A 14,024-nucleotide genomic window follows, 5' to 3' on the forward strand; every position below is an offset into this window, starting at 1 on the left:
CAGGATGCTGAGTTCTCTTGAAAAAAAAATCGTTCAATACTACTTCAATGTAATAAATGTATCAAAGTAGGAGGGAGAGTCACTGTTGCCTCACAGTGTACCCTTTCCGCTGTATATGCACGGCAAAGGGGTATCAGGGAAAGAAAGGAAGGTTGACCTTAACAATAACGTTGAGGGTAGAGGAGAGGGAGAGGAAGAGGGATGAAGGACAAGGAGGCTGGAGGCTGGTTTATACATACAACAATTAATATATGTGTAAGATGAATCATGGTCGAATGAGAAAATGTATACTATATAATGTGATATTGAATTTAATAAAATAATAAAGAAATGAGTTGATTTAGAAGCAAATAATGTGTGATTTTTGTTTGAAGAGAAAATTTCTAGTGGTCCAGAAGCGATCTTAAAGAAGCTAATGGAAATGAAAATGGAATGGAGGTTGATGCTAATCGCAGTTACTGAAGGGTCTCTTAAAAATATTGTTTATCAGTAAATATTGGTTTATGTTCAATGTCACATCTCATTGTGAGTATTTATGTATGATGTACATTTCAATACATGTCGATCTCAAGCTTAAATGGTATTAGAAGAACACTCCAATGGAAGGGTTTGAATAGTGTATGAGTTGCTATGTTTAGTGAATTGCGTTTTTTTTTTTTTTTTTTTTTTTTTTCCTTCAATTTTAGTTTTGTGTACAAGCTTGATATGTGTAATTATTAAAATATTACATGAGATTGGTCGATGAAGAAATATTGGTAATATTGAACATAAGATTAGTAATATATCAAATAATACAATGGGGTGCATATTTAATTATTTATAACATTAATTTTTCAGATTATAATTTAAAACAAATCTATCATCCAACGTATTATAAATATTGCGTTCAATGTTTATTACTAGTTTTAAATTATTGTTTATTTATTAGCCGTGAGATCATTTAGAATAAAACTCATCAATTTCGTTAAAAATAAATTAAATAGCCTTATTAAGAGCTTAAGATAATTTTGTATTAGGGGTGTGTTTTGATCATTTAAGGGGGTTTTAGATATTTTTAGGAGGTTTTAATAATTATAATAGGATTTTGAATACTTTCTATAACAAACGAGTTAATACTAGCAATCTCAAGGTGAAAATGAAATAAACCCCTCACCAGGCAGTAGTTTCCTCTTCTTTTTATTTTTTCTAATGTCCATGACATCAAATATTGGGAGTTGGGACTTTGGAGTAAGAGCAAATAAAGAGGGAGGTGAAAGTAAAAAATAAATTAAATCAAATCAAAATAAAAGTTGTCATGATGTTTTATTCAAATAAAACTGTTTTAAGTTTCTCCAGGACTTGTGTTCATATGAAGAGATTATAAACAAAGCTAGCCAACAAGCCCAACACAAAGAAAGCAACAAATCACGTGAAGCGAGCCGCTCATTAAACTGTTTACACTAGTTTGTATCTAAGCCTGACTGGAGAATAGGGTTATGGCATATTGGAGTTACAATTCTGCAAAATCTACAGAATTCAGAAGTCAATGACTCTTTCATCACAAAATTATTGGTGAAAGTAGCACGGTTTACAGCCATTGAGCACTCGAACACCATATGAGATGTTATCAGCCTCGATACTTCTGATTAAGGGAAGGAAAGAAAGAAGGGGACAAGAATGCTCACATCATAGATTAACACAGAAAAATACTTGAATCGATCTCATGACCATTGCTTGTTGCGTAGTTTAGAGATTGTCAAGTCTGCTCCTCCAAACCCGTCCATTATAGCATTTGCTGACGGGAATTCTGCTCTAGATATCAAACTACAAGAAGCGTAACTAGAAAACTTAAGCAATATATCAACATAGATTTAATCTACCAAAACATCTAATAGAATCAGTATATGGTATGCATAACAATCACGGAGGGGCACGTAATCTAACAGAAAAGCAACCACAAAAACAACTGGCAATATAACAATGAGAGACAAATTTTACCTGCTCCGCAATACAACGCAAGGCATGCCTATTCTTTGAGCCCCAGCCACTCCAGATTGACTTCCTGAAATAAGGACACAATTCTGTACTGGTTTTCCAGCATATTCTGCTCCCGCACGCAATGCAGCTACAATCTTATCTAAGCTGCACAATTCTTTCATATCAGATTGAAAGCAGGATTGCCAGAGTCAAATAAGGAATTATTTTGGGCAAGTAAAATATAATTTAACTCTTTCAAGATATCCTCTTTTTAAAAATTGATACGAGCATCCTATGAATCATTTTGTGCTGAAAATGCATATCCATTAACAAAGAGTAATACTACACTTACAAAGAAATTTTACAAAGATCTCCATACAAAGTGATGTGGCAAAAAATGAATGGAAGAGTGAATTTAATGAGTTTGACTTTTTGTTTCAGTCTTCCATTCATATTTTGCCACCTCACTTTGTATGGAAATCTTTGTAAGATTTCTTTGTAAGTATAGTATTATTGATCAACAAATGCATATACCTGCCCCATGGTCTCCATAAAATTGGCTTCATCAAAGCCATAAATAAGCTATGCAGAAATCATTTTAACAGTCCAAACCGTACAGACAAGTAACAAGTCATGATTTTCAGTGTTCTTTAAGAAAGGAAAATTTAACCAACCAACAAAAATATCTCCAATAGAAAGAAAAAAGTAAAGGAAGTTGACCAACCTTTCAGGTGAGGTAGTATCAATATCAACACTCAACTTTAGCATAGACGCAACCTCCTCTGCTATCTTTTGTTTCTGAGCAGAAACTGGCACAAGAAGCAAGAAGAGAATCCGTTAATACCCAACCTTCTGCACTGAAAAGCGTATTGGATATATAACAAATACATGGCAACCAAGTTGGAATTAGCACTCTACCTGCTTTTCTTGCTTCTGTGGCCAGTTGTTCATCCGTATCAGAAGACATTCCAAGTACTACTTGTCCGTATAAACTCTGTTCTACCTCTTGATTCCCAACAATTTTTATTTTTGAAATTCTTTCATGGCCAAGCTTCTCAATAACAGCTCTAACATTTTTCAATAGGTAAGAGCATATATTAGAAGCCCTTATACTGTTATTAAAGCATGCGGAGCTAAACTAAACTACATGGCACAAAACTTGAGAATATTACATTGTCAACATGGAAGTCCTTCAAAAGAGAAGAAATTTTTATTTCATCACATTCATTTGCTGCAACTATAATTTTTTAAGATCCCTTCATGTCACATTTCGTTTTGCATTCTATCAATGGTAGAAGGTACTTGCAATGGGGCTCTTGACTCACCAAAGCTTGCAACATAGCATTGAATAGATGCATTAAAAAGTATTACTATTGCAAAAGTAAATCAATGCAAATCATCCAAGAAATCTTGTGCCAGCAATGCCAAATGAGGATGTCTACAGTGCATTCAACATAATAGTAAAAACCAAATGAAGCATGAAGAGCTGCAATCTAAGCTTATTAGTGAACCATTTCTTTCCAACTCCGTAACTATTGTTGTTTATCATCTAAAAATCACTCAGTTTTTGTACCGGGTTTGAAGGGACTCCTACAGACCCTGCAGCCTTCATATTAAGAAACTTTCTGGGTATAATATCCCAAGTAGGTGGCTCCAAGAGGATTCGAACCATTGAACTTTTGGTTTCAAACTAAGGGCAGGAAATTCAACCCACCCCTATTGGTTTAATCTTGCATAGTTTCTATGATTTGCATCCTTCCATATGCCTAGTTTTGGATCCATCTACAATTAAAAAGTATTTAAATAGCAATATATCCGTAATCCTGTTGAATATTTTGCAGCTTTAAGTGATGCTCAATAACTATAGAAGACAAAGTAGATTAAAAATATAGCCGTTCGTGTTAACCCTAAATATTACAGAGTTGTGGTGTCATCACTGAATTTGCCTTTTACACGGTTCTGAGGAATGATATATACAGTTGAATGGTTAGTTGGTGTAAATTGAAAAATGCACAGTTGCAAAAATTAGAGGGCAAGAAAGAAGAATGAAAAGACAACCACATGCTGTCGATCATAACTGAAGCAACTTCTGATATTGCAAACGACCACAGCACATCCAGTAACTAATAGAACATACCTGGCAATTTTATCGCCACTTTTACTATAGGCTGATATGATCATGACAGGTATTCCTTCATTGTATGCTTCATCAATAAATCTGGAAACCAAAATGGCAAATAAGGTTTAGAAAGTTGATGCCACGAAATTCAGAAACAATATATCATAATAGTTAATAGAAAATAAAAGCAAATTAATATTATATTATTACATTCATGATAAATTTATGGTTTTAATCAGTTAAGTAGCATGAAAACCAATTTATATGGTGTCAATTGGATCACCAGCATTAGTTTTATATATATCAGGTCCTATGAACCATATGGAAAAAATACAGTTTTTCAACAAAGATAAAAAGCACGTCATTTATCCAAAAAGAATAGCAATCAATATTCCAAAGAATCCAGGTACTATGATCGTATAGTTTGAGACAAAATTACAATAACAACCAAAGGACTACAAGAGTTTCTTCTAGTTTCAGAGATATGAATATCTACTTCAAATTTGGTAATTAATAGAGCACTTGAAATCTATATTTATCGACCATAAGTCCCAGGAGAATATACAAGAAATAGTATGTGCAAAATGTTGTACTTAATTAAGATCAGACAACTTACTCTTCAACTCCAGGTCGTAAAGGTACATCCTTTGACACCAGAAATTCATTGAATGCATTTTTCTGCCAAAAATAAACCAGTAATTTAATGGCTTACCATGGAAAATTCTCAGCATCTTCTAATAGTTACAGATGAGCAACACAATACCATTAACTTATAGCAACTAAAATACCTTTTCCCGCAAGACACGTGTCACAAATGTTTCCTTCTCATTTGTGGGCAATGAAGTAGGCCAACCTATCTAAAAGAGTGACTATAAAAGTAAGATAGATTAAGCAAATTGCACAACAAGCACCATGCAGATAGCAACATGTTTGCATTTTATAATTCATAAAAATGAGGAGGGGAACTTACTCGATTAAAGAATAGAACCAGCATTCTTTCCTCATCACCAGCACTCTTCCTGGGAGGTAAAAAAATCTTGCATAAATTTCCAAAACCATCTTTAATCTCTCTAACAACGACTACTCAATTGCTACTTGTCCAAAACAAGCAACATAGTAATAGTAACACAATCAATTGCTAGTGTGCGCTGGCATTTATCAAATTTTAGAAAGTTAAAAATTCTTTTGTCATGCTTTATTTCAAATAAAAAATATTCATAGAATCAAGAAAACTCAAAGAAATCTGTTAGAAACCATGTTTATATATACAGTGTAAAGGGTAAAGGGTATACTTGTAATTATATTAGTGTGTGTATATATTTGAGTTAGGATGTACTGTTGAGATTAAGAAGAAATAGAGAGAGTAACAAAATCATAAAACGATGTGAAGTCTCCACACCTTAAAAGGTCTGTATAGACAGGCACAGACCAATTTGCACAGTCAAGCCCAAGCTTTTGAAACGCTGTCAGTATAAAACAAACAAAGAAAATAAAATTAGGAAGTCAAACTCACAAATATATGATTCCAAAACTAGTAGCATTATTAAATAACTATTGCATCTCCCGCACCTACATTGAAGGCTTGCCGATTGCCTAACCGATATGCATCCACAAGGATCCTGGAGAAAGGACATGCACAGAAAATTTTGAATGTCTATCTCAATAGAGGCAAAAAGTTTTAAGAGCAAGTAAAAAGAATACAGCGTTTTAAGTTTTTATAACATCAACTACATTCATCAGATATCTCAGGAAACATGTTTGCATATTATTATTATGCTATAATATTTTAAAACTAAAAACTATAACATAATGCAGATTATTACAACACTGTAAGTCCTGAAACATAGACGACATAAAAATTACACAATCATTGCCATTGGTTGATTGAGAATAAGTCCATCCAAAGGTAATAACAAATAGCAACAATTCAGGACAGGTTTTCATCTTTTCTCTGCAACCGCTTATTTTTTTTCAGACCAAAATTGAACCTAAAGACCTTCTCCACCACAACCCCACTCTTCTTTAGCACCCAAGGCAGTATCCTCAAGTAACAAAGCATAGTGAAAAACCAAATAGAGTGGTGCATAAATCAAGACTACAGTGGAAGACCAAAGTAACAAACTACACAAGATAGGACACAAATACATAAATAAACTAAAGCTAAAACAATGATACTAGCTCAATAATATGCATGCCGTCGGGTTATCATTACAGCTACGCGATTTCTGCAACCTGGAATAAAACTTGAATACAATTTTTTGCAATGCGTAATATTATGCCTGAAGTTTAAGGTTGAAAATTTTACATTTTTGGTTACAGAAAAAACCCCCATCACAGTAACAATACCCCTCTAACGTATCAAATCCCTGAAATGCATACAGAAGAGACCAAAAGATATGCACAAGATACAGAAATGAAAGTAACGTCAAAGCGACACATAATAAATTAAAATTTAGAAAACCACCAAGTAAAATACAGAGTACCCATCTAATCAATCCATGCACAAAATACAAGGAGTAAGTGAAGTCAGCATGAAATAAACCATCAAGATAAATCAAGAAAGTAATTCCCAATCCACATGGAGCAAACGATAATGTAAAAAAAGAAAATCACCCATCAACTTCAAGAAGAAGAGCGAGTTCCTGAGATGGGTTTTGAGTCTTATTGGGGGAGGTTGAGCAGAAAGCAGTGAAGCCGCCATTTGTATGCAGAAATTTTCCAGGAAAATTGAGCGAGGGGAAAGTGGTGGAAAATGAAGGAAAATTAGAGAGCTTGTGGTGGATTCTTGCTGGGGTTTCGTAGTAGAATTTATTGGTGGAATTGGTGGAGTTGATTATGCGAAAAGAGTTGAGGAGCGAACATGAAGTGGCTTCCATGGCGGTTTTTTAACAGAATTTTTATTCTGGCTTTGCCATTCTGAGCACCCATTTCAGCTTTATGTACTAGTTTTTTGTGTTTTCAAAAATAATATAATAATTAATTTTTTTATATTTTTATAATTTTAATTCCATAACCAGTCGGTAAAATTATGATTATATGTATTACTAGAAGATTTTAATAAGAGTTAATATTCGTGTAACAACAATTTTTTCAAGGTTACAAAAATAACACAAATTCCACTGGGGTAGTGTCTACTGTTGTTGATAATATAGGGGTAATTAGATTATTTCTAAGGGGTATTATTAAAAGATTATCGAGATAATCTGACTTTTATACTTATTTTGCCCTTAACTAAATATCATGATGAAGACAATTGCTTTTAAATGTTTATCAAAAAATCCTAAACCCTAAACCTCTTACATATGAGAAATTAGCTTAAACACTTCAGCTACAAAAAAATTTAAAACACTTCAGCTACAAAAAAGTTTAAAAGTTAACAAAATATCTTTAATTATCCAAGACCACCACCGGCCGTCGACCACCACTGTTAACTGTCGACTCATAATGGCATACAACATGCGAGATTTGGCCTGTTGTGTGTTATTTCTATGGCCATTTCACGACCAAAGATATGGCCGTGAAACGACCACAGATCTGATCGTGAAAATGTCAGATCTTTGTCTGTGAAATAACGACTGTTTCATAGCCACATCATTAACAACATGAGGGCATTTATTATTTTAGAAACTCTAAAGAGATTTTATTATTATATCATACCTCAAGGTCTACATCTTTAACTCTTTGGGGGTGTTTGGTTGGGGGTTATATGAGATTACTGAGGTAATGTCATCTTATATTACTTAATTACCATGTTTGGTTGTCAAAGTAATATAAGATTTTGGTAATCCTCAAATACCAATAGTAGTTACTATTGGTAATATATGAGGTAATCTGATTACCTCAATTTTCTTAGGTTTTCTAAGATTACCAAGATAATCTTTTTTTGTTACAATTTTATCCCTTATTAATAAAATCATAGGACAATAATGCCCTTGTTATTTAAACAATTTACAAAAAAGTTATGGACATTTTTAACCTTACACACAAAAATTTAAACCTGTTTATACCCTCCAACTTCAACAAAATTAAACATTCCCAATTTATTACTGCATGAAATCCCCTAAACCTAACTCGTTTACTCATCATCTACTGAATTAAATCTTCATCTATCAAATTAATTACCCACTTTTTTCATTAAAAATTCTCAATTCATTACTGTGTGAAATGCCCAAAACCTAACTCCTTTACTCATCATCTACCGAATTAAATCTTCGTCTACCAAATTAATTACCCACTTTTTCCACAGTTGAACACAAACCATTTGCATTTAACTTTGAGCTTCCTTTCATGTTCAGATCAAGTGGAGTGCGTTTGCTACAAATTTCTCGTCTTCACTTCCAGCAAGTCGTCGAGTGTTCCTTGAATCTGTGCCGTCGTCTCCCGCCGAATCGAGGTAATCATCCAGTTTTTACTATATTTTTTTTGTTCTTTTTCTTCTTGTAGCAGACGGTTTTCTGAACTTCTACAAATATGTGACATGAACGTTATACTTCACATTATTCGAAATAATTACCCCATTTTTTGATCTCCTTTTTGTATTTAGTCACGTTAATGTCGAATCTTAATATTTCAGAGTTCTTAATTATATGCTTAATTCGCCATTGAGTATCGATTGAATCAATATTCAGTCCTAAATTGAATTAGGTATGTAATCATAAGCTTTAGTTCCTCCTTGCTGAAATCCTGATTTAGACGCACATAATAGAATTTTATGTTTCCATATAAAAGTTGTTCCCATACAACACACACAATCTTTCACCTCCTTTAATAACCTTTTGTACCGTGAACTCCACAAAAATATTCTCATATTTGTACCATAGACCTTCTCTTGCACTTAAACTCTGTCAATCAAAGTTTCTTGTTGCAAGTCAAACACAAATTCACCACTTGGAATACTCAATTTGATCATTTTAGCTTGAGGATGACACAAACTGTGTTAACTTGATAATTTCTATCCACGAAGAGGCAGAGGCAGAAAATTGATTTCAGATTAAAGTATAATCGTTCGTTTTGGTTGGGTGTATTGTTATTTATTTGAGTCGGTCAATGTCAAATCTGTTTATCTTATTGCTTCTTCGGTGAACCTTTTCTTATACACACAGTAGTCCAACTTCAACCACCTTATTCCTTTTTGTTAAGTAGCTGAAATCTTGATGTATCAGATTCAACCAGGATAATGTGTTCTAGACAGCATTATGCATCAGCTAACTTATGCTATGTGAGCTTTTCTTTACACACAGCAGCCCAACCTCAACCATCTTATTCCTTTTTTGTTAGTAGCTGAAATCTTGATGTATCAGATTCAACCAAGACAAGTTTAGCCTTAGACCATGGCAAAGTTTGATGTCTATTTTGTGTAATTTACACTTTCCAAGCACACATTTGCATCTACAAATTTTGGTCGTGCAGCGCTTAGTGTTAAGTGCATCTTTTTTGGCCCTACAATGGACTTTGTCCCAGAGTGCAAATTTGTATTGTTGGATATTCTAAAAATTACGTTCAAATTCATCTCCCAATCTCTTAAATAATCTTTGGTACCTTCCACTTGTTAGAGTTTGCCAATATTCCTCCACGATTGCTCAAGACATATCTTTTAAACTGAGGAACAAAACAAGATCATTTCGTTCCATTTTTAGTAAAATAGTGAAGGATATTCCATTAGTAATGAATAAAGGGTAAACTGGTTGCTAAAGGTATCAAATATGTTAGTGAACTACTGAAATCTCTGCTGTTGTGATATCTTGCGAAGGTAAACTGGTTGCATTTTTTTTGGGAGTTTTCCCAAGTGTCCCACTGCTTTGGGTTGCCTGGTGTGATGTTTGCAGGGGTGTAGGCTGGATGTTGGAGTTTTGTTGGTTGTTTTGTGCATGTCATGGTTTTGTTTCAGTATTATTCATTTGAATTAAAAAGTTTGCATTTCACTTGCAGTGGTTAGTCTCAAGTAGGATTTCATATCTTTTTTGGGTTAACATCTGAAGTTTTCATAATTTTATATCTCCAAAAGGATATGCTTATTGGTTAGATCTGTTGCTAGAAGCAAGAGGTTTAGGGATCCAATCTCATACCAAACTTTGGGTTGACTAATTTAATTTGAGTTTGTGTATGAGGAAAATTGGCATGCAATATATATATATATCTATATATATCTATATATATATAATCCTAAAAATAATATGAAGAAGCCATAATTAATTCCAATTCTTATCTTTTATGATTCACACGGTACACATGGGTTCAGCTACAACATACACGTTGAATGCCCAGTTCATTTGGTGACGTCCAACCAGCACATGGAGCTTGTGGGGCTTTTGATAAACAAAGTCAAACTCACCCAAATTAAACCCAACCACTTGATGAGAGCCATACAATTTCATCTACCTACTGACAAATCACCACCTCTACAAGTATTCAGACTGAAAGCTTTCCCAATATATTTTCAATATAAAATAAGTGTAAACTAAAGACATGGGAAGTTATGCACAAGGTTTAGGTACAATTGTAGCAAAAAAAGACCAAACCCAGCTGTAGCAGGGAGTTGGGATTAGATGCAAAGTTAATAAACTTCTGCTATACAGAATATAGACCTAAACAAATGAAACCGTGAAAGAAATATTAATTGCTAAGCTTACGAGAATAAGGTATCTGAATTAACTTCAGAATTTTGAATACTTATATATTCACAGAAAGCTGTGACTTCATGGCCTATTCATAAGAAGAACAGAGTCTTGATGTTTGTGTAGGGACCTATAGTAAATTCTCGGGAATTATGTGAGAAGCTTGTTCAGATTAAGTAATTGATTTGAGAACTTGTTACTATGTGATATTGGATTGAGTGTTATATGAATATTAATTTGATTTGACATCTAGGAAGTTGCATAATTTCAATCAAGGATCACCAAATTTTGTATTCTTGTCTATCTAATGAACGAGATATCTACTTCAAAATTGTAATTAATTTTCCAGCTGAAATTTCAGTTCCCTGTCTCTTTCTTTGTATTAACCCGTTCTAATTAATAAGGTTTTGGTTTGTTGCAGCTGTTTTTCAACACTCTTGTTTGAAGAAAGAGAACATCAGGCTTTCATTTGTTACTGCTCTGAATATTCGGATTCCTGCCCATCATTTTGAATAGGTATAATTTTTGTTTTTGAACCCACTGTTGCACCTGCATTTTGCTTCTCAAATTAAATGCATGTCTGTACTACTTTGAACATGGTAAAAGCGCATATTTGTTTCTCTTATTTTTTTTTACAAAGTTGGCTTGATAAAAAGTAATCGTTACATCATATGTTGTTCTAGTATTCTGGCAGGTTACGCCGTGTTTTGGTGTTGAATTGAAGTCTAGTTGATGGGTTGTAAATATGTTTGAATTTCTGTATGTTATGCCCTTTTCCCTCAAAATTATGTTATGTCCTCTTCCCTCAATATGACAATAATCCAATGTTCCTCTGTGGACAGTAATGCTCGTTTAACTAAAGGCAGAAGCATTTGGTGTCAGTTATGATGATGTATTTTCATATGATGGACACCCTAAACATCATACTAGTTTTTACAACGATGCTTTGCTGTTGAAGAATAGGAATAGACATAGACGGGACAATTATATGCGGGTAACTTTTGCAGTAACCATACCATTAGGACCCTCAATTTACGAAAAATGATTTTTCAGATGATAACCAATGTGTAGTGAACTGTAGAAATGAATATAACAACTTTTAAAAAATTATGTGCGTTACTTCAACGTGAAGGGGGGTAAAATCAAATAGAAATACATCTATAGAGGAAGGTGTGTAGTTTCCTTCACATTTGTGCACACCATATCAAGACCGTTAGCTTCTAGATTGCTTTCGGTTGGGTGTAATATATAGTTGGTTGTGTTAGATGCTACAATCTTGTTCTAAATATTTCATTTGTTGTTACATTGCTTCAGATAAATGCATGCACAACTGTAAGGTGGTAATGAAATGGAACAGATATCAAGTGATAACTGATTATTTATACAAGAACAGAAAAGAAAACCATAAGCAAAATAGCCAACCGTTAAGAACAGCTAAAAGCCACACAGGCTGCTGCAAGAAGGCAACCCTTATACAGACAGCAACCAAAAAACCCAATAAACAAAATAGCTGCTGCCACAAACACTGCAAAAACAGCAGTTGCTGGCTAAAAAAAACTGCGGTTTTCGGCTAAAAAAAAAAGTTCTCTGCAGGTGTACACTATATTTTTTATCAATTCTCATTTTCATGTTGTCAATCTTAATAAATTCTTGTGATATAAGCAAAATTAGTTCTCTACTAAATTCATATAAAGAATAAGCAAAAATTTACAACACCCTAATAGAGACAACTGGATTGTTCATCAAAGAAATCCTCTAAATAAAAAAAATGACAACAATAAATAATCCCAGAAAGAAAATTTAAATCATTGCAATAACATATTTATTTGGTTTAATTGTGTGCACTCAACGCTATTTTAAAACATAAAAAAGGAAATCAAAGATTCTAATGGACGACAAACTACAACACCAATTTTGTCAAAACCTTGATCCACTCTGTCTATTCCTTCTTCTTGTCCTTCAATGACCCTTGGGAATTTTACTCAAAATTTTCCTCACAACCTTTTCATCAAACACAGCGTATTGCTTCTTGATCTCAATTAGTGCCTTCTCAGCAATGGATCAATCTTGTCCTCGTATTTCTCATAAATCACAGGCACGGTGTGGAGCAAAACAAGGCTGTTTCCACAATCAAATTCAAAATCCAAAGAATAGGCAGAAAATAGCATCTTCCTTTTATAAAAGAGGAAAAATAATAAACGGATCACTTACATATGTAGAACAAGGTCAGGAAGTTGCACCAACTACCCACGATTGACAGAACCCACAAACCAGCAATGACCTAATTAACAAAAGAACAGAAATATGTCAATTGCATAAAAAACAATGCAGTAGTTATCAATTTACCATATACTTGGGTGGACTACGAGATAAATATAAAGTTCATTGCCAGTATGCTTTTGTTGCCACTGGACTTTGGTGTGAATCCATAAAACTCAAGCAACAAATGCAAGCACTTGCAACATAAGTTAATGTCTAAACAGTAGAGCTGTATAAGCAACATACACCAAGAAATTTCTTCAACTCTCTCCAGATGCAATATCTCGAGGCAAGCCAAGCCTCGGTTAATTTCATATGTCAGAGCAGAAGCAACATCCACGACATGCTTTTCATGGATTTTAACATCTGGAATTTGACGAGGTGACCTATTTCAAAGAAAGGAGAAATTTAAGGCTTAATAGAATTCAAAAGACATTTAATGATAGGGCAAATACCCAAGACCTTACTTGTTGATAAACTTGGATGCATTGGACCACAAGAAAAGGACAGCAAGAGCAAGTATCAATAAATGGCAGACCAGTGTAAGTAAGTGGTATTCAAGTAATTCAAAGAGAATCCACAAGCAGTGGCACCACCAAGCACACCTGCAGAGATTTTCTTGTTCCTCCATAGAAAACATCAGCAGCCGTAACAAAAGATTGACAACTTGAAATGAGAATTGATGAAAAAATATAGTGTACAATTGCATGGGTACATCAGTAATATGAAATAACATCAATGAATTGGCATTCCTACAGTTCTAAATGCACTAATTGGAGCAGGATACAGAAGTCATCCACCATGAACCTGTGAAGCAAGGAAAAATAATTAAGCGGCCATGTCTTGTGGCACCTGAGCATGTTCAGGCCATGAATAAACTAGTTTTTATGCAGCATACAGATTTTTAGCACACCAATTGCCAGGTTACTTTTGACTTCAAATGGAATAAATTAAGATAACATCAACCTTCATCCATCCTTCTGGCGCATTGAATGCTCCAACATGATACTGAGGAAGTTGTGTATTAGGTCCTCTATATCTCCCATGCTTGGTGAGCCAGACTGTTCGCTTGCACT

The 14,024-nt window shown here is 34.0% G+C and overlaps 1 protein-coding gene and 1 pseudogene across 2 annotated transcripts; both read right to left on the reverse strand.

Moving 5' to 3' along the window:
- Nucleotides 1–1,267: 1,267 nt before the first annotated feature.
- Nucleotides 1,268–6,980, reverse strand: LOC116128322 (CBBY-like protein). Of its 2 annotated transcripts, XM_031414031.1 has the most exons (12): nucleotides 6,689–6,980; nucleotides 5,645–5,694; nucleotides 5,475–5,538; nucleotides 5,046–5,094; nucleotides 4,864–4,932; nucleotides 4,692–4,753; nucleotides 4,094–4,174; nucleotides 2,875–3,023; nucleotides 2,681–2,765; nucleotides 1,978–2,121; nucleotides 1,665–1,803; nucleotides 1,268–1,506 (listed from the first exon to the last, which is right to left on the reverse strand). In XM_031414031.1, the coding sequence occupies exons 1-11, from the start codon at nucleotides 6,949–6,951 to the stop codon at nucleotides 1,701–1,703; spliced, it is 1,119 nt and encodes a 372-aa protein (XP_031269891.1). In that variant the 5' UTR covers nucleotides 6,952–6,980; the 3' UTR covers nucleotides 1,268–1,506; nucleotides 1,665–1,700. The 2 variants fall into 2 exon arrangements, with proteins under 2 accessions (XP_031269891.1, XP_031269890.1); XM_031414030.1 differs by having other exon boundaries at nucleotides 1,268–1,803.
- A 5,558-nt stretch (nucleotides 6,981–12,538) lies between these two features.
- LOC116128311 lies at nucleotides 12,539–13,578 on the reverse strand (annotated as a pseudogene).
- Nucleotides 13,579–14,024: the final 446 nt, after the last annotated feature.

Source organism: Pistacia vera, unplaced genomic scaffold (assembly GCF_008641045.1).
Source record: "Pistacia vera cultivar Batoury unplaced genomic scaffold, PisVer_v2 Contig199, whole genome shotgun sequence".
Taxonomy (NCBI): Eukaryota; Viridiplantae; Streptophyta; class Magnoliopsida; order Sapindales; family Anacardiaceae; genus Pistacia; species Pistacia vera.